The 20222-nt window shown below is 36.4% G+C and overlaps 1 protein-coding gene across 1 annotated transcript; it reads left to right on the plus strand.

Annotated features, from left to right (window-relative positions):
* The first annotated feature begins 3925 nt into the window (after positions 1 to 3925).
* On the plus strand, positions 3926 to 20222 carry LOC149895619 (uncharacterized). Its single transcript, XM_090118796.1, has 16 exons — positions 3926 to 3966; positions 4043 to 4598; positions 7587 to 7800; positions 8368 to 8438; positions 9113 to 9213; positions 9554 to 9655; positions 10009 to 10097; positions 10416 to 10507; positions 11634 to 11721; positions 12881 to 12986; positions 14724 to 14862; positions 15830 to 15936; positions 17608 to 17741; positions 18147 to 18217; positions 18541 to 18615; positions 19312 to 20222. The coding sequence occupies exons 1-16, from the start codon at positions 3926 to 3928 to the stop codon at positions 19387 to 19389; spliced, it is 2064 nt and encodes a 687-aa protein (XP_089974922.1). The 3' UTR covers positions 19390 to 20222.

Below are 20222 nucleotides of genomic sequence, written 5' to 3' on the forward strand. Positions count from 1 at the left end.
TCGATTCCCATCCGGGGCGAATATTTGTGTGATGAACATAAATGTTTGCTCTGGGTCTGGGTGTTAATTATCTATACAAGTATTTATTTAAAAATTATATATGTATGTTTATCAGCCATCTGGTTTCCATAACACAAGCGAAAGCTGTGCCGTGTGTGAAAATTGTTCTGAAATATTTATTTATTTATTATTATGTTATAGATGTACATAGTAAAATAAAACCTATACACAAATAAGTTATAGTAGGTAGTATCAATTGGTTGTGTTTTATACATATATTTCTAACTGTATAAACAAATGACTTTGAGCTTTCAAAAACAAAATAATAATAAATATTTCAGGACAGTTTTCACACACTGCACAATCTGATCCCATACTAAGCTTTCGCTTGTGTTATGGAAACCAGATGGCTGATAAACATACATATATAATTTTAAATAAATACTTATATAGATAATTAACACCCAGACACAGAGCAAACATCTATGTTCATCACACAAATATTTGCCCCGGGTGGGGATCGAACCCACGACCTCTGGCTTGGAAGGCAGGGCCACTACCAACCAAGCCAACCGGTCAGTCAAAATTAACTAAAAATAAAAAAACCAAACTTTAATTAATATTCAAATAGAAAAAGAGAAATTCTAATTTCTATGTTAGTTTTCAACTTGTTATGATTGAAATATTTATATTCATGAAATTATAAGTTGATTGCTTTTTTAATAACTGAATCCTAAAAAGGAAATGGTACTAAAGTTATTACAGTTTCTTGTCCGCTTAATTCTCTGTAGAAATTGCTTCAATCTGAAACTAATTGCTTTCTTGTATGATTCAAAAGTGCTTCTAATAGAATCTAGTTAAATTAACATTTTTGACCGTGTGACAACGTCTTATAATTCGATAGAGCCGACTGCACGCACGAAAAATCATGACTCATGCGGCGTTACCTCGCTCTGAGGCGTTCCATGTAAAGCGAGAGCGCGGAACGAGCGACAAAGAAGCACAATCGGACGTTGTCACGTTCAACTGTCGTCACTCGTCAGTAAACCGACTTACAGACAACCAATTTTTCATGGCAATACCGTCACGTCATGGACTAATGCAACGATTTTGTATCTTTGTATCTTGCCAAGGAAGTTTTACTTCTGACACGTATGCTCGCCACACACGCCTTTTTTTAGTTTTCCCATTAGGAGTGTCTATAAATCGATATAACTAATAATATGTTTATAATACAAACTAAGAAATAAAAATATTCACACGTTTTTATATTTTAACTAGGTTTCAGAACGCGACTTCGTTCGCGTAAGCTTAAATATATTATTATATAGGTAAGTTGTTTCAAAATTGTCGAAGTTGAATTAATTATGCGACGCCGACGATTACCTTTTGTCCCCCAACTGTTTACCAGTATAAATATTGATATTCTAAAAATGCTTATTAGTACCGAACGTACACTATTAAAATAATATTGGTGCAAAATATAAATCTTTTCGTCGTCGATAATAAGTCAATCAGTTATTAAATAAATATTCCTTTCTGTATTTTACTTTAAAAACATATATTAAGAGCACTTTAACTAAAAGGTACTTAAATCCAGCGATTTATACCCATTCATAGTACTATCCACGACCTAGAAGTGAGGTAACATCTCAAATACCTAAGTCTGGTCGATAGGTCAAGGACACGAACGTGACGTCACAGCTCGGAAATTAGGTCCTGCCCGTACTATGATTTACAGACGATTGTATTAAAAATAAAATAGTTTACACACATTCTATCTTCGAAAACGGCACACACGATTTGATAAATAAATAAATATTTCAGGACAATTTTCACACACGGCAAGATCTGATCCCATACTAAGCTTTTTGTTGTGAATATGGAAACCAGATGGCTGATAAACATACATATATAATTTTAAATAAATACATAGATAATTAATACCTAGACACCATAGACTATATACTTATTACAGAGACTAGACACAGAGCAAACATCTATGTTCATCACACAAATATTTGCTCCGGGTGGGAATCGAACAATAACATGATAACACGTGATGTCTAATAGATTTAACGATAGAGAAAAAAGACAACAGCAATAAAATGTGGCTAATTAGCAACATTTGTGCTGCCCCTGGAGTGCTAATAACAAATCTACAATTTTTGAATGATAATTTTATTTGCAGTGTGAAAAAATTACAGCATAATACTGCTTTCAGACCCTCTGAATGTCGTAAATTTAGATATCTAGAATCTAGATAGTTATAAATTCGCAGTATTCTGTGTTAATGAATACTCTCCTATTTCATATAATTTTTTAATATTTGTAGGAACCCTTTAGTTTCTGTGATCTGTGGTAGGAACGTATAGATTATTTCACGCGAAAACTACTGAACGGATTTTGAGGAGTTTTCTGTGTCGTAGTCAGTACCTACACACCTTAAAAAAATGCATTGATTCAGATAGTTAACATACATGCAAAATTCCTACCCTTTTTAATTCTGTACCTACCGTGATGGCCTCGCCTCCCCCCCCCAGGAGGGGTGGGAAGTAATGTAACACCAATTACGCAATCGTGATCTGTCTGAAGCGATATGCATTTGCAAAGTTAGCTTAGCGACATGTGTGTAGATTTCGTCCGTGGCTTTGTCTGTGTGGTAAAAGGTTTTAAGCTATTGCATAGCTTCTATCGTGGGCCTTGAGTGCGGGGACCGAATTCAGAAATCCCGTAACGAAAAAAAAATTGGTTGCCTGTAAAGTCGGTATACGGGCGAAAGTTTTACGTGACAACGACTTTTTATGTCTGTCTCTCTCGCTCTTAGGCGGGCTAACCATGCCCGCGTGCCTCTCACTCGCTCTCATTGTGAGATGACATGATGATGATGATGATAACGTGAGCGGAGCGTAACGCAGTTTCTTGAAGTGTCACCCGGCAAACCAATTTATAAGACGTTGTCACGTCAAAAACCTCACGCTCCCCACTCCGACGGGCGCGGAGGTGTGGCTTGAAGGCATAGCATGCAATAGCTTTACCGCGGCAGTCCCCGAGTGCCACACGTCTTTTTTTGTAAATGTGTTTCTTTTCGTCAGTTTCGACGACGTAGTCAAAGGAAATACCCATGCAAATTAGACCTAAAAAGTAGCGTAGTAGTATGTCACTCTCTAAGTCCATAGTCGCCTAACTTCTAGACAAGAAATTCATACCATTTTATAACCAAACTCCTCCGAAACGACTTGACCGATTTTAATGAAATTTCGTGTATTCGGTAGTCAAGTTATTATATTAGCTGAGCTAGTATTTAAATAGATAAGTAAACCAATGGAAGCCATATGAATGGAATTGAACACTTCATAATGTGATAGCCTTACAAAAGTATTATCTGCTGTATTTATCCGACTGTGCAATAAAAGAGGTTATGTTTGTCATAGTAAGATTTTAGCTTGAGAGATGCTATTCCGTTTATATTTAACTAGCTTACCGCCCGCGGCTTTGCCCGCTTTGTCTAAAACCGAATAATATACTAAAACCTTGCTCTTGAACCTCTCTATCTATTAAAAAAGCCGCATCAAAATCCGTTACGTATATAGTTTTAAAGATTTAAGGAGCTAGGATTAAGAAAATTTGCGTGTATGAAAGTGTACCTACGTACCTACTAAACAAAATAGTATCAGTTTTGATGCACGTAATAACGAAATAAATGATAATCTTATATATAAAATTCTCGTCTTATATATAAAATTCTCGTGTCACAATGTTAGTCTGCATACTCCTCCGAAACGGGTGGACCGATTCTCATGAAATTTTCTGTGCATATCGGGTAAGTCTGTGAATCGGCCAACATCTATTTTTCATATGTACCACGGGCGAAGCCGGGGCGGGCCGCTAGTATTATATAAAATTAACGAACTTAAAAAACACCATGACGTCACCAACTATACATTTCGATAAACAGGGATCGCTGTAATATAAAATAAAGTAATAATGTATCACAAAATATGATGATAATGTGATTAAATCAACAAAAATGAACTAAAAGTGCCAAACTGGCGGGGAACAGAAATTTCAGCGGCGAACCGCCGCGTTCGACCGCCTACTACTACGCAGATTTAGAAAAAATCAAGCGCCAAAACGGCCAGGATGAAACTGGCCGACATGACCGACAACCTGACCGACAAACTGGCAGACAAGATCGTCCAGATGACCGACAGGCCGACACAGAACAGCACCCGAACGAGCTGAGCGAATACGTTGAAACAAACGAGATCTTCAACGATGGGGCTGTCAAAGAAATTCCACCGCTTCGAGATAGATGGAACATTCCAGAAAGAAAGCTGGAAGAAACATATTCTACTGCGGGCACGTTTCCAATGCCCGAGCCAAAGGAAAAGGAACCTTTGTTAGCAGAACTTGAGGTTGTAGGTCGTGTGCCATTGACGCAATTGGACTCGACTACTGGGGTTAGGAGGAGTAGGAGTTGGTACTTGTGCTGCCCTAATATGGGAGAGGAGGATATATCAAGGGAGTCGTCGTGGAGGTACTCAAGTCTACGGCCAGTGACTGCGCCACCTATACCTGGACAGAATGGCATACATGTAAGTATAATGGGATATAATAGGAAAGTCTAAGAATTTTAAAACTTTTGAATGGGCAATCCTTCTTGCATATCGACACAGTTGCATATCTAAACATCAATAAAAGATAAGATTTTTATTCATATTCTATGACTTCGTTTTCTTAGTTTAAAATAGCATTGTAAAAACTAAAAGTATTTAGCAAGATCATTTTTTAAACCTATTTCATTAGGGATTATGCCTAACTTCGAAGACTAGCGATCAAATGAAAATATTTTTTTTTAAATCGATCCCATAGTTCCTGAGATTACCGTGTTCAAACAAACAAATAAACTGCTAAATTATAACTATATATATTCGTCATCATAACTCCATTCTTCTAGCTTTCAAAGCATGGTAGCCCGCCATATTTTAATACATAATAGGTGCATACCGATTGTTCTGTATTTGGCGCCATAAAGTCTGTCAGATTTCCCAAGATGGCGGACCAAGCACCGCTAGCTTATAATTATTATATGCACGTTTCGATCATCTTTAAAGATACCATTTTAAAGCTACCCTTTTGAAACTTGCACTAAATATTAAGCAGAATTTATTGAAGTGAAACTTCTTTAGGCGCGTTGAGAGTAACATTTCAAGGTCGCGTCATGGCAATACCGTCACGTCATGGAGTAAGGCGACGATTTTGGTATATTCGAATGAAAGAAGTTTCACTTCTGAGTCTGACACATGCATTTTACAATAATTAATTAAACAGTGATGAGTTTTATATTAAAACACAAATCAGAGATGACGTTCACCTCAACTAGGAAGAAATCTGTGCTAGAGACGATATAAATTCTCTATAATAAATAGCATCATGTACAACTAATTTAGAATACCGATGCCTATACGTTACTACAGGGTGTCACACTGTTGGTATACTAAGCTCAAAGGAGGTTATATATAGTTATGCATACGCTGAGTACGTAAAAAATACTAATAAAATTCCAGACGCAGTTTTTTTTTTCAAATAGATGAATTCTTAAAACTATGTGTACACCCATAACAAGCAACCCGCCCAGCTTTGCTAACATCACGTGACCTATCATATAAGATTATGTTTTCATGGACAAAATGCTCACATTAGCGAAGCTTTATTATGCCGGCTCCGTGAAGCTAGAGAAGAGAACATGGATTTTCAAGAAAAATTTAGCAAAATTTTTTCGATGTAATTTTGTTGTTTAAGTATTTTTTTCGTGATCAGTGTATACAAAACTACAAGTCCCTTCGCGCTTAGTATACCAATAGTGGGACACCCTCTACATCTACAATTGAAATAATGTGTTTTTATTTACTTATTCCATATATACTTAGTAGGTACCAGACAAGAATAAAGTTTTCTGAATCAAAACAGCTGTTATTTTAATTATTTTGTTATGATTGAATAAGCAATTGCAACTTATAAAGGGTGTTCCACTATTGGTATACTAAGCGCGAAGGGACTTGTAGTTTTGCATACACTGATCACGTAAAAAATACTTAAACAACAAAATTACATCAAAAAAGGTTTGCTTAATTTTTCCTGTAATCTAAACGATAGGTCACGTGCTTGTAGCAAAGTTGGGCGGGTTGTTTGTTAGGGGTGTACACATAGGCACCCGTTACACGCTCAATCCAGATCACGATCCAAGTCAGGTGACGGATTGACGAATCTTTATGTGGATCGTCGCGACATTAGATGGTCAATCCAGATCATATCAGTCCACTGTTCGACATTGTCAAATGCACACGCATTCACAACCACTAAATAGATCTGAATAAGAACAAATCTTGTGCAGCAATAATTATTGCCTGTTATTTGAAAAAACGCGTGAAGAGGAAACGCTGGGTTAAACCGTGGCTACTAAAAAGGAACATCTATACACATTCGAACTTGTTAGATGAAATTTATAGTACGGAAGAGGAAGAGGATTACGCAAATTACTACAGAATGAAGGAGGCATGTTTTGATCATCTGTTAAAAATGGTTACACCTGTGTGTTGTCGTCCCATACCATCGCGCTCCGAACGCAGACTGGCGTAATTTGACAGCATGTTACATTACACGATCAATCTGGATCTCGATCAAAGGATCGAGATCGTTGATTTCTAAAAATCTAGATATTTTCTGATCAGATTTTACGATCCGTCAATCAAATACATTACACAGTCAATCTGGATTGAGATCAATGATCATAATCAAGGATCACATTCTAGATTGAGCGTGTAACGGGTGCCATAGAGTTTTAAGAATTCATCTTTTTGAAAAAAAACTGCGTCTGGAATTTTATAAGTATTTTTTACGTACTCAGCGTATGCAAAACTATAACCTCCTTTGAGCTTAGTATACCAACGGTGGGGCAACCTGTATACCTCAATGCAAATAGTAGTGTGCTTTATAGTGATTTATTGTTATCAATGTATGTCCGTTTACTGGCTGATTTTCAGCTTTATGTTATATCTGTACTATTAAATATTCTGTGGTGATATGTAGGTGATAGTTATTCTATGGGTCACGTTCTTTTGATTTCGGTATTATTTAATATTTTTAAAGTCGCTTTAACCTTGGAATTTGCGATTAGATACAATATTAATTTAAGATGCGTAATGTTTTCGCACGTTCGCGTTATAAAAAATTGTAACAATAGTTTTAAAACAACGAAATGTTAAAAGTTTCATTAAACTTTATGTGTGTTTAATGCTGGAGAATAAATAACTGTAAAAAATTTAGACGTAGAGAGAAATAAAATTGTTTAAGAAAATATACTATCTGTAAAAGTTGCTCTATCATGATACATAATACACTGGTCATCGATAAAATCGACCCACTTGCATTTTACGGCAAATTGTGGTTTTCTCACCAACTACGGAAAAAAAATGTTTGTAATTTGAAATTATCAATTTAGCTTGCATATTTACACGGTTAAGGTGTAACATGTGCCTCTAGTAAAATAGATAAATATTTATCTCGCAAACTACCCTCCACAGCTTGCGACACAAAGCAGCGGCCGCGACGACATAGTCAGTCTGCGCGCGGAACGCGACGCGCTCGCACGTGCGCTTGCTACCGAGCGTCAACGCGCTGCGACAGCGGCTAGAGCGCATGATGCGAGATTGGCTGAGTTGCATGGGGTTATAGCGGAATTGGTTAGGAGGAGGGCAGCTGATAAGAAGGTTAAAGCGATACCGGAGGAGGTTTCTGGTAAGTGTGATAGTATTTCGAAGGTTCGTGTAAGATGTAGAAGTTTAATATTAAACCTATTGTAAAATATCCTACGAAATAGCAAGAGACTCGTTCCTACTTTCATAGTTTAAATGAACACTTACAAAAAATATGCTGCAGAGATAGTAGAGACCGTAGTAAATGAAATGAGTAGTGCTTGCGAGGATATTTATTTGCGATGAATGAAAGAAAGAAAAATGTATTATTCCCCGGTTTATCGTATACTAGCGGTCCACCCCGGCTTCGCCCGTGGTACATATTTCGCAATAAAAGGTAGCCTATGTTCTTTCTCAGGGTCTAAAGATTATCTGTGCCTAATTTCATCAAAATCGGTCCAGTAGTTTAAGCGTGAAAACCATACATACATACATAATTACAAACCTTTCCTCTTTATAATATTTGTATAGATATAAGAGCGTATATATTTAAGGCAGTTACGTAGAAAATATAAATATAGACAAATCTTGTGGACACTAGCTTCGTACTGAAACATTAATAAAATTACTTGAATTAAGATTTTAATTTTCATAACAATTTTGTTTCCAGATGAATGTGAATCTACAACCCAACCAGCTGGTGAATTAGATAATGATGGAGATCTGTCTAGAACGGAACAGGTGAGATTTTTGTATTCTGTAGGCTTCATATCATTTCATCATAAGTACCATATCACTGTAAGTACTAAAGTTGATAAAAAAACCCAGAAGTTGTATGCGGGTAGTTGCATATTTCGATCTATTATTTGATACTCAGTCGACATCGTGTGGTCGGAGTGGACGGACGTCTTTAAGTGAAATAAAATACATAAAACTATATCTTATATCTACTAGTAAAAGTGTAAATGTGCTGTCTTATTTTCAACAAGCAAGATGGTAAAAGAGCTTTGAAGTGAAATTTTTTTAGGCGCTTTGAGAGTAAAATTTCAAGGTCCCGTCATGGCAGTACCGTCACGTCATGGAGTAAGGCGACGATTTTGGTATCTTTGAATCTTGCCAAAAAGTTTCACTTCTGACACGTGTGCTGGGTACATACGCTCTTTTTTTTTATTCAAATTAAAATTATATTTATTTGCAAGAATATTATAGATGTTTTAATTACAATATTATGTGGCTAATACATTCTACCCATCGATTGGGTGTGCAAATATTAAAATTTAAAATAGAAAGTTAATTAATCTAATTATTTAATGTTTAAACTGAATCTAATCAAAAACGAACAGTATAATTGTAACAAAAACGACAAATTTTAAATATTAGTTTATAATATTTAATGTCATTAATCTGAATTTCAGAACGAAAACTCGTCAATAGTGAGTCCAGCGGAATTACCAACACCACAAGAGCCTAAAGACCTGCCTGAAGATACAACAGACACTAGTACTTATGAAATTAGGTAAATGTTCTTTCACATTATGTTTTGTTAAGTATTTAGAAATTTTAAATGATGTAAAAGTAAAAATTTCATAATATTTTCCACTACACGAACTGTCTTAAAAATTTTTTAATTCTTCATGTTTATGAAGAACTAGCTGTTCCCCGCGGTTTCATCCGCATCGCTCCGCTCCTGTTGGTCGTAGCGTGATGATATATGGCCTATAGCCTTCCTCGATAAATGGGCTATCTAACACCGAAAGAATTTTTTTAAATCCGACCAGTAGTTCCCGAGATTAGCGCGTTCAAACAAACAAACTCTTCAGCTTTATAATATTAGTATAGATTATTATTTATTACAGAATACAACCAACATTAGAAGTATCCCCTCCTCAAGATTCGGAAAATTGTTCAAGCTTGCGTCTCTCTGAGAGAGACTCGGAGATCTGTGTGAGCACAGCAAGGTGGGTTTAAAGCCGGTTTTTTTGCGTTTTGACGGGTTTTAATGTTGATTTAATTGAATTGAAATAGACATTTAGATTGTAGGTAGATAGAATAGTTAGATTTTTTACAGGTTTAAAAATTAAAATAAGGGTTTTTGAAATAAAGAAACATTTATTTTGTCAAATTGATAAATGTAGCAAGGATCAAAAATATGTTAACAATTCATTGTTTCTGATGCTGTTTAATATTTTATTAATTCTCAAAGCTAATAGGCTCTTTGAAAAACGTAGTTTATCTCAGAAGATAGTTTATTTATCAGCCAAAAAAAAAGCCTAAGAAAGATATTATAAAATGATACTTTTGTAAATTTCAGATGTTGTCAATATACACGAGCTGCTCACGGTTCAACGAACAGCTGTCAAAGGGAGAGAGGCTCACCAGCTTTGTTACCGCCGTCACCAGGTAATGTATAAACAGACAGACAAACAAATAAAATTTTAAATGTATAATCTATCATAAAAAAGAGCGCGTATGCCGAGCACACGTATCAGAAGTGAAACTTCTTTGGCAAGATTTAAAGGTACTAAAATCGTCGCCTTACTCCATGACGTGACAATATAGCCATGACGCGACCTTGAAATTTTACTCTCAACGCACCTAAAGAAGTTTCTCTTCACTTTTTTTATCCATAAAAATGTTTATTATTTATGTCAGCGAAATTAATTGTCTTTCTATTTTAAATTGATTTTTATTCATAAAAAATAAAAATTATTGTTCTAGGTCGCTGCGAGTCAAGACAGGCAAAAATAGCGTCTAGAGTTAAACTCAAGAAAACAGAAGACGCCGAAACTAATCATCTTTCTAATGAAGAGGTAAGAAATATTAAAAAAACAAATCTATATACATATAAAACTCAAAGGTGACTGATATAGTGATCTATCAACGCACAGCCCAAACCACTGGACGTATCGGGCTGAAATTTGGCATGCAGGTAGATGTTAGGACGTAGGCATCCGCTAAGAAAGGATTTCCCGAAATTCTTGCGGGAACGGGGAAAACGTTTTTCCCCGGATGCACGTACAAAGTCGTGGGCGGAAGCTAGTATAATAATAATTTATTTACTTCAAACATAGAAATCCATACAAATTCCAATTTATGTTCATAAAAAAATAATTCAAACATTATTTATGAGTATGTTTACATTCCATAGTAAACTAGGCTCACAATAATGCTAAAAATTTGTCCGAAGCAAAACTCTGCCTACGCTTGTATTAGGCAGAGTTTTCTAATGAGCGATACAATAGACTTTGAAAATTATTGCTGCGGAATAAGGAATTTCAATGAATGTTTTATACAACGACGCTCGGACGAATTTTGACGTCCTATATGCGATTGTGATTGTATTGACAAAAGTGTGTGTGTGTGTGTGTGTTCATTCACTTATATGTATGTATTGAAAACAAATGTGCGTTTGTATGTATGTTTTATTTACGAACCTCAACATTTAACACACTTACATCTATATTTTAAACACAAAAAATACGATGTTTTTAATATAATTATACTGACTGACCGGTTGGCTTGGTTGGTAGTGACCTGCCTTCCAAGTCAGTGGTCGTCAGTTCGATTCCCACCCTGGCCAAATATTTGTGTGATGAACATAGATGTTTGCTCTGTGTCTGGTTAATCCATACTAAAATTATAAATGCGAAAGTAACTCTGTCTGTCTGTCTGTTACTCAATCACGCCTTAACTACTGAACCAATTTGCATGAAATGGTATGGAGATATTTTGATAGCCGAGAAAGGACATAGGCTACCTTTTATTGCGAAATATGTACCACGGGCGAAGCCGGGGCGGACCTCTAGTTATCTATATAAGTATTTATTTAAAATGTATGTTTATCAGCCATCTGGTTTCCATAACACAAGCGAAAGCTCGTGCCGTGTGAAAATTATCCTGAAATATTGATTTATTTATTTATTATTTATATTCTAGTGGTGTGTAGAAGCAGCAGAAAGGTTGGCTTTAGATGTGTGCGCTCAAGCGGATATGCGAGAGGCGTTAGTAGCCGCTAACCATGAAGGTAAGTTTAATTTTATTATAAAACCTTCAGATTTATTTGAAGTGAAACTTCTTTATCGTAATAATTTAGTGTAACATTTTTTCGTTACGCGTGACATTTTGAAATTACTTCTTTATCGGGATTGGACAAAAATTTAGTGTAACATTTTTTCGTTACGCGTGACATTTTGAAATTACTTCTTTATCGGGATTGGACAAAAATTTAGTGTAACATTTTTGCGTTACGGCGTACGCGTGACATTTTTGCGTTACGCCGTACGCGTGACATTTTTGCGTTACGCCGTATGCGTGACATTTTTGCGTTACGCCGTATGCGTGACATTTTTGCGTCACGCCATACTCGTGACATTTTTAAGGTCATAAAGAAGTTTCACTTCTTACGTGTGTACTCTAGTACACGCATACATTTTTATTTATTTCCGTTACGCGCCATCTTTCTCTTATCCCTACCACGCGTGATTCGACGTAATTTCTGTAAAGTTGCATAATAGTAAATTATTTTTTGAAAAAATATAAGGTCATAAAGAAGATTCACTTCTTACGTGTGTACACTAGTACACGCACACATTTTTTTTATACGGCAGTATTAAAAGGCTTTTTTACACGAATTTTACTCACTTTCTGAGGTAGTTTTTTGCATATCATACGTATAAAACCACTTTTAAACATATTATGTGAGATTTGATAACCATCTACGTATAGAGAGGACACCACGAACAAAATCTGATGGCGGCGCGGGGCGGCTAGTGAGCCATACACTTTGTAGATATTCTGCCTCTTATTACTTATAAATTTAAACCAATCAATGTAACAAATAAATATTGTTTATCTTATTAGGCTTGGCTCTAACTCGTGTTACAAAGAGTGTAGTAGCGATGCCCGCTCTAGTACGTAGTACATAGTAACTCAATGTTCCTAAATCACTTATTTTATCATAAAAAAATTGGTTGTTTGTAAAGTAGGTTTACGATCGAGATGTTTACGTGATAACGTCTTATTGGCAGCGCTCGAGATGAGACGGGAGATCGGTCCGTCTCTCTCTCGTTATACCTGCGATCGCGCTCGTGAGGTTTTGGTGTGACACAAGTTTCTGAACATGTCACCCGAATAAAACGATTTTAAAAACGTTATCACGTCAAAAAGCTTTATTTTTCTCACAGAAGAATCGATAACAGCGGAACTATGGAAGGCCCGTTGCATTCGTCTCGCGGCCGAGTGTCGCGTGTTGGACGCCGCTCTGCACAGAGCTGTCGACACTCAGCATCGGTGAGTTAAACAACTTAAAAAAATTAATTAATTTATTTATTTATTTATTTATTTATATTTTAGGAGAATCTACAGCTGTATTCTTAAAGATGTCACATAATATAATACTCACAATAAGCCATTTACAGATTCTCACGGCTAGAATAATATTAATATATAACAATTACAAATGTGAGCGATTACGTACACGAATCAAATGCTTAAAACCAATGCTATTGTAACACTAATTAAATTACATATCAACTCGACCACCAAACTGACGAAAGAACTCATTAGCTAACTGACGCTTAATGCAGTAAGAACTGCTGCAGAATAAGTCAAAATCGAACTGTTTTGATAGCTTGTTAAAGTTATTGCTTACGCGTAGAATAAACGAGTTTTGACGATAGTTAGTGCCGACTGCGGAAGTAAAGATAGGATTATATTTACGAGATAAAATTGAGGGTGTGTATAAAGAAATTTTGGCTAGTAGATCTGGGCAGTCTTTTTTATTGGATGTAATAATTGTCTGTAAAGTCGGTTTACTGACGATAGTTGAACGTGACAACGTCCGATTGTGCTTCTTTGTCGCTCGTTCCGCGCTCTCGCTTGCACTTCAAGCCTTACATGGAACGCCTCAGAGCGAGGTAACGCCGCATGAGTCATGTTTTTTCGTGCGTGCAGCCGGCTCTATCGAATTATAAGACGTTGTCACGTTAAAAATAATTTACAGGGTGTAATCGTTCGAGATTTTTCGAAATAATGTATTCTGTCAGCTTGCTGGATTTTAGACCGGTATCTTTACTAATATTATAAAGCTGAAGAGTTTGTTTGAACGCGCTAATCTCAAGAACTAATGGTCCGATTTGAAAAATTCTTTCGGTGTTAGATAGCCCATTTATCGAGGAAGGCTATAGGCTATATATCAACACGCTAAGACCAACAGGAGCTGAGCAATTCGGGTGAAACCGCCCGGCACAGCTGGTAAAAAATAAGAATGACACCATGTCGAATTAACCAATTCATTCCAATACGGACATGTTATACGTAATATATAAAAATGAAACCCTTCACAATCCTTGGTCACGGCATCACGCGTGAACGGGTGGACCGATTTCGAAAATTCTTATTTTATAATATTCCTTGAAGTACGAGGAGGGTTCGTATGGGAAGAAAACATAAATATGTACCACGGGCGAAGCCGGGGCGGACTGCTAGTACGTAATATTATTAAGGACCGATTTTTTAATCCATGGTTAAAACTTATCCGCCCAATAAAGTATTACACGATAATATTAAAATGTCATGTAAACTGTCAAAGACGGGCAAAGAATACATTTTTGAAATGGTAGTTTAATACGTTATTCGACGAATAAGTATTAACCAAGGATTGAAAAATTAGCCCTTAAATAAGTAGAATTAATTTATTAAACGTAACTTTTGATATAATATTTTTGTGGATGAATAGTTGTCACTATTTCCTGTCAAAACATGCTTAGCTGTCGAATACTATTAATTGCCGCTTTCCTTTGAATCTTGGCGCATTCGTACGAATCGTGCCTAGGGGCTCGGACGTTGTTTATACGACGATCGACCCAACTACCCTCACTTTGCTAATAGCCGTTGACTTGCTGCGATTTGTTATCAACTACCTACATCAATTAGGCAGTTGTGTAGAATCGCAGTACATTCTTATTATCAAACTATTATTTAACCCGTACTCGCGTGTGATTTCTTATAATAATATAATTGTTTCAGTCTATCCTGCGCTTGTGCAATGCACGAGTCGTCGTCAGTAGTGCTCTGTAGTGCGCTCAGAGCTGCCGATAGAGCGCTAGAGACGTATGACGTGCTGCTGGCGCTAGCTGAGACACAACACGAGCCGGCCAGTGCGGAGGTATGTGCGGACAGACAGACAGACAGACAGACAGATGTAGTGCTCTGTAGTGCGCTCAGAGCTGCCGATAGAGTGCTAGAGACGTATGACGTGCTGCTGGCGCTAGCTGAGACACAACACGAGCCGGCCAGTGCGGAGGTATGTGCGGACAGACAGACAGACAGACAGACAGATGTAGTGCTCTGTAGTGCGCTCAGAGCTGCCGATAGAGTGCTAGAGACGTATGACGTGCTGCTGGCGCTAGCTGAGACACAACACGAGCCGGCCAGTGCGGAGGTATGTGCGGACAGACAGACAGACAGACAGACAGATGTAGTGCTCTGTAGTGCGCTCAGAGCTGCCGATAGAGTGCTAGAGACGTATGACGTGCTGCTGGCGCTAGCTGAGACACAACACGAGCCGGCCAGTGCGGAGGTATGTGCACTATAAATACGACACTCAAAAACGACACTTCAAACTCGACACTTCAAACTCGACACTTCATACACGACACTTCATACACGACACTTCAAACTCGACACTTCAAACTCGACACTTCATACACGACACTTCACACACGACTCTTCACACACGACACCACACACGACACTTCACACACGATACCGTCACGTCATGGAGTGACGACGATTCTGGTACCTATGAATATTGCTAAAGTAGTTTCACTTCTGACACGCGTGCTAAGCACACACGCACCTTTATAATTAAGTAACTTTCGTCATTTTTACCTTCTACTTTTAATATTTGATATTAACCGACTTCAAAAACAGGAGGAGGTTCTCAATTCAGTCTGTATGTTTCTTTTTTTTATTTTAAAAGAGCAACTATGGAATTTCCTCCCCGGTTCTTCTCCATACTGCTTTCTGAATCGGTGGTAAATGTTAAAAATATGTAATGACGATTCAAAAGTGCTTCTAGAAGAAGTCTAATTGAATAGATAAATGTTTGAGATTGAGTTTATCTCTTACAGCGGCAAGCAGCTGAAGACGTGGCTACAAAACTTCTTCGTCGTTTGGAAAGTGGCCCCACGTGGGGACAACCGCTTTTGTCCCCGGGACCATGGCATGATCACCATCAGTAAGTATCTAAATACTATGCCCCGCGGTTTTACCCGCGTCGCTCCGTTCCTGCTGGTCTTAGCGTGATGGTATATAGCCTATAGCCTTCCTTGATAAATGGGCTATTTAAGGCTGTGTACGCGGTCCGTGCGCTGTTTGGCTCAAATATGTGATTTTTCAAACCAGATTGTCCATCAACCACTTATCTTACAAACATATGAATTACTAATAATTTTAGGAAATTTTATTGTCTATGTAGTTAGTTAAGAGTTTTTTTCAATTAATACAGTATTTCTGAATACCATCAAGATAACTGATCCGATGATTACTTGATTTCACTTTTAGTGTCAATTTCGAAGCTAAAAATATCTGAAATTGCTGACAGATCTAACACACAATTATTTTTAACTAACTGCAAAAATCCTTATTAAAATAGTTAGTTAAAAGATTTTTTTATTTTGGACTCCTAACTTACGAAATTAAAATCCGAACAATGTGAATTTTTTTAGAAATTATAGTCGACAAAATTATTATTTTCACCAAGATATTTGACTTTATTGAATATAATTTATACATATTGCAATAAAAGAATGTCTTACTTATAAGATAAAATTTAAAAAATCAACTAAGGTACCTCTATTATTTTTCTACAATTTTTTTTAAAGTACTATAAAACACTGCGCGCGACCCGATTAAAATCAGTCGGCAGCGAGCCTTTCCAGAGAGAGGACATGTTGCTCGGCGCTCTCCTGCGGACCTATGCTGTTCATAGTAAAAGGATAGCGCAAGCCGCGATCTATCGTAATAGATCGCGGAGTTTTTGACTTGCGTTAAATAGAATATGCGCTCTTAATATGGAAATTTTTCAAATTGGACCAGTAGTTCCCGAGATTAGCGCGTTCAAACAAATAAAGAAACTTTTCAGCTTTATAATATAAAATCTAAAAATATGCATCTAAATTTCCGCCCGCGATAATAGTTTGATGTTAATGAAAAAAAAATGTCGATAATAGTTTGATTTTAATGAAAAAAAATGTCGATAATAGTTTGATTATAATGAAAACAATGTCGATAATAGTTTCAATATAATGAAAACAATGTCGATAATAGTTTCATTATAATGAAAACAATGTCGATAATAGTTAAACAATGAAAATTATGTCGATATTATTCGATACTAGTTGTGCCGCGCGGTTTCACCCGCGTGGCTCCGCTGCGGTTGGTCTTAGCGTGATAATATATAGCCTATATTACTCGTGGATAATGTAGCTTTCGAATGGTGAAAGAATTTTTAAAATCGGTCCAGCAGTTTATGAGCCTATTCATTACAATCATACAAACAAAGTTTTCCCCTTTATAATATTAGTGTAGATTATATTATTTTTTTAATTTTGATATCTGCGCTGGGCCTTATTGATTGGTTGGCTGTTGGCTTGGTTGGTAGTGGCCCTGCCTTCCAAGCCAGAGGTCGTGGGTTCGATCCCCACCCGGGGAAAATATTTGTGTGATGAACATAGATGTTTGCTCCGTGCCTGGGTGTTAATTATCTATATAAGTATTTATTTAAAATTATATATGTATGTTTATCAGCCATCTGGTTTCCATAACACAAGCGAAAGCTTAGTATGGGATCAGATCGTGTCGTGTGTGAAAATTGTCCCGAAATATTTATAACGAAACTTGCCCGTAGGAGCACCCCGTCCGAAGCCCCCCCCTGGGCCCCGGCGACCGAGGCCCGACTCCGCTCGCACGCGGCGGCGCTCAAGCGGGACACGGTCGCGCTGCGGGCGCTCCGCCCCGCGCCCACCATGTACTCGCCGCATGGTGAGATACATACATACATACATACATACATACATACATGTATACTGGATACATACATACATACACAAACAAACGCGCACCGGTATAATATCATTTTATATATTATGTCGTGACCATATTGTAAATTTGCTCACTTCATGGAATACTCGATAATTTCATATATGTTGATATAATATGTTGATCCAAGTATCTTTATGTGTGCTAAATTTCATTATAATCGGTACAGTAGTACTTGCATGTAAGTAACAAAACATACACATACATCCATCCTCACAAACTTTCGCATTTATAATATTAGTAGGATAGGATATGATTTTTATAGATTTTTTTACCATGTTTTTTGCAAATAAATATTATTTTATTTTTATTTATTTTAAAATATTAACTAACGAATATTTTCCATAGATTTGGATGAAAGTGAAGATTGCAAGTCAGTAGATGGAGTCACTGATATGGAAACAGCTGTCATGATGCAGGTGAGTTTGTGTGTTTGTCCCTGCGTCACGTGGAAACTGCTGGACCGATGTGGATGCAATTTTTGAAAGTATGAAGTTAATCATGTTCTATTTAGTCAATGATGATAAAGTATATCTTCTGAATGTACATACAACACTTTTAAAAGTCGGTAAATATTTCCCTATTTCAAAACTACCCGCAAATCGGAACTAATAAAGTAAACAAAGAATATATCAAAATCGGTGTAGCCATTTTCTATTTCACCCTGAACCAACTAGATAAATATATAGATTTTATATTAAAAATGCGGGTAGAAATATAATTCCAATATAATCTCTTACAGGAAGTGCTTTTGGCGAGAGAAAACCGTGTTGTGGAGAGAGCTGCGTCCATTTTGCACAAACAGACATCACATAAGGTTCGATTTTATATAATTAACTAGAATTATATGTGGGTATTTTTATATTTCTTTCTAAAGTAAAAAAAAATATCTGTCTAAATATTAAAAAAAAAAACCTATATGTAAATAGGATCATAAGGAATAAGCTTTCAAATAAAACAAGAATCATCAAAATCGGTTCACCCATACGAAAGTTGTAAGGTAACATAATCTATATAATTTATCTTAAACAAGCTGTTGCCCGCAGCTTCGCTTGCGTGGAAAAGATACATTTTCATGGTACAAATTTTCATCCCCTATTTTATCCTCTTGGGGGTAGAAACGAAATTCCTTTCTTATCGGATGCCTACGTCCTAACATCTACCTGAATGCCAAATTTCATCAATATCCGTCCAGTTGTTTGAACTGTGCGATGATAGATCACTGTGTCTGTCAGTCACCTTTGAGATATATATTTTTTTTTGGAAACTAATAAAATAAAATAAAAAATAAAAATTTAACTAGCTGTGCCACGCGGTTTCACCCGCATTGCTCCGCTCCTGTTGGTCGTAGCGTGATGATATATAGCCTATAGCCTTCCTCGATAAATGGGCTATCTAACACCGAAATAATTTTTCAAAACGGACCAGTAGTTCCTGAGATTAGCGCGTTCAAACAAACAAACAAATTCTTCAGCTTTATAATATTAGTATAGATTAAATCTTTCTTTTTCAGAATGAAACATCGAGAAGTAAAAGAAGGAGCGAAAGGAAACATTGGTTGGACACGCAGGCCTCAGAGACAGACTTATAAAATACTAGCTTTCCGCCCGCGGCTTCGCCCGTGTTTTCAAAGAAAAACCCGCATAGTTCCCGTTCCCGTGGGATTTCCATAAAACATATCCTATGTGTTAATCCAAGTTACACTCTATATGTGTGCTAAATTTCATTGTAATCGGTTCAGTAGTATTTGCGTGAAAGAGTAACAAACGTACATACACATTACACATACATCCATCCTCACAAACTTTCACATTTATAATATTAGTAGGATCTTCAAACTAGCTTACCGCCCGCGGCTTCGCCCGCTTTGTCTAAAACCTAATAAATTATTAAAACCTTCCTCTCGAATCACTATCTATTAAAAAACCGCATCAAAATCGGTTTAGTTTTAAAGATTTAAGCATACATAGGGACAGAGAATGCGACCTTATTTTATACTATGTAGTAATACCCGATAAAATGTCCTACGTAATTATTAACAAAAATAATGACATATTTGTCGGTTTTATGCAATTTTCGTGAAAAAGGTGAAAAAATAACAATATACTTACTTGCATTTATATTTTATTCCTAAAATGTATTATTTTATAAAAATCATCACGTTAGAGTGAAACAAAAACATCACATACAAATAAGTACAATAAAACAGTAGTTACATATATGATTTAGTTTCATAATTATAAATTATACAATTCTGATTAGATTTTAGGGATTTAGTAGTTTATTTATAAGTAATTCACGAATCGAGAAACAACGTAAAATGAAGTGAATAAAACTTTGAACAAGAAAAAAGTATAACACACCGTTAAATTAGACTTTATTAAAAAATAACGTAGTTCGAGCAACTGCATATATATAGGAATT

The sequence above is a fragment of the Colias eurytheme genome, chromosome 31 (genome assembly GCF_061535395.1).
Source record: "Colias eurytheme isolate Ceu_HAF_F1 chromosome 31, ilColEury1 Martin Lab GWU primary, whole genome shotgun sequence".
Lineage (NCBI taxonomy): Eukaryota > Metazoa > Arthropoda > Insecta > Lepidoptera > Pieridae > Colias > Colias eurytheme.

Bases quoted from the DNA above. Each gene is read 5' to 3' on its own strand.
- LOC149895619 (XM_090118796.1), top strand. From the start codon at position 3,926: ATGACGTCACCAACTATACATTTCGATAAACAGGGATCGCT. The intron at 7,801-8,367 runs GTAAGTGTGATA...TTTTGTTTCCAG, and splicing joins GATACCGGAGGAGGTTTCTG to ATGAATGTGAATCTACAACC. The intron at 12,987-14,723 runs GTGAGTTAAACA...TAATTGTTTCAG, and splicing joins GCTGTCGACACTCAGCATCG to TCTATCCTGCGCTTGTGCAA.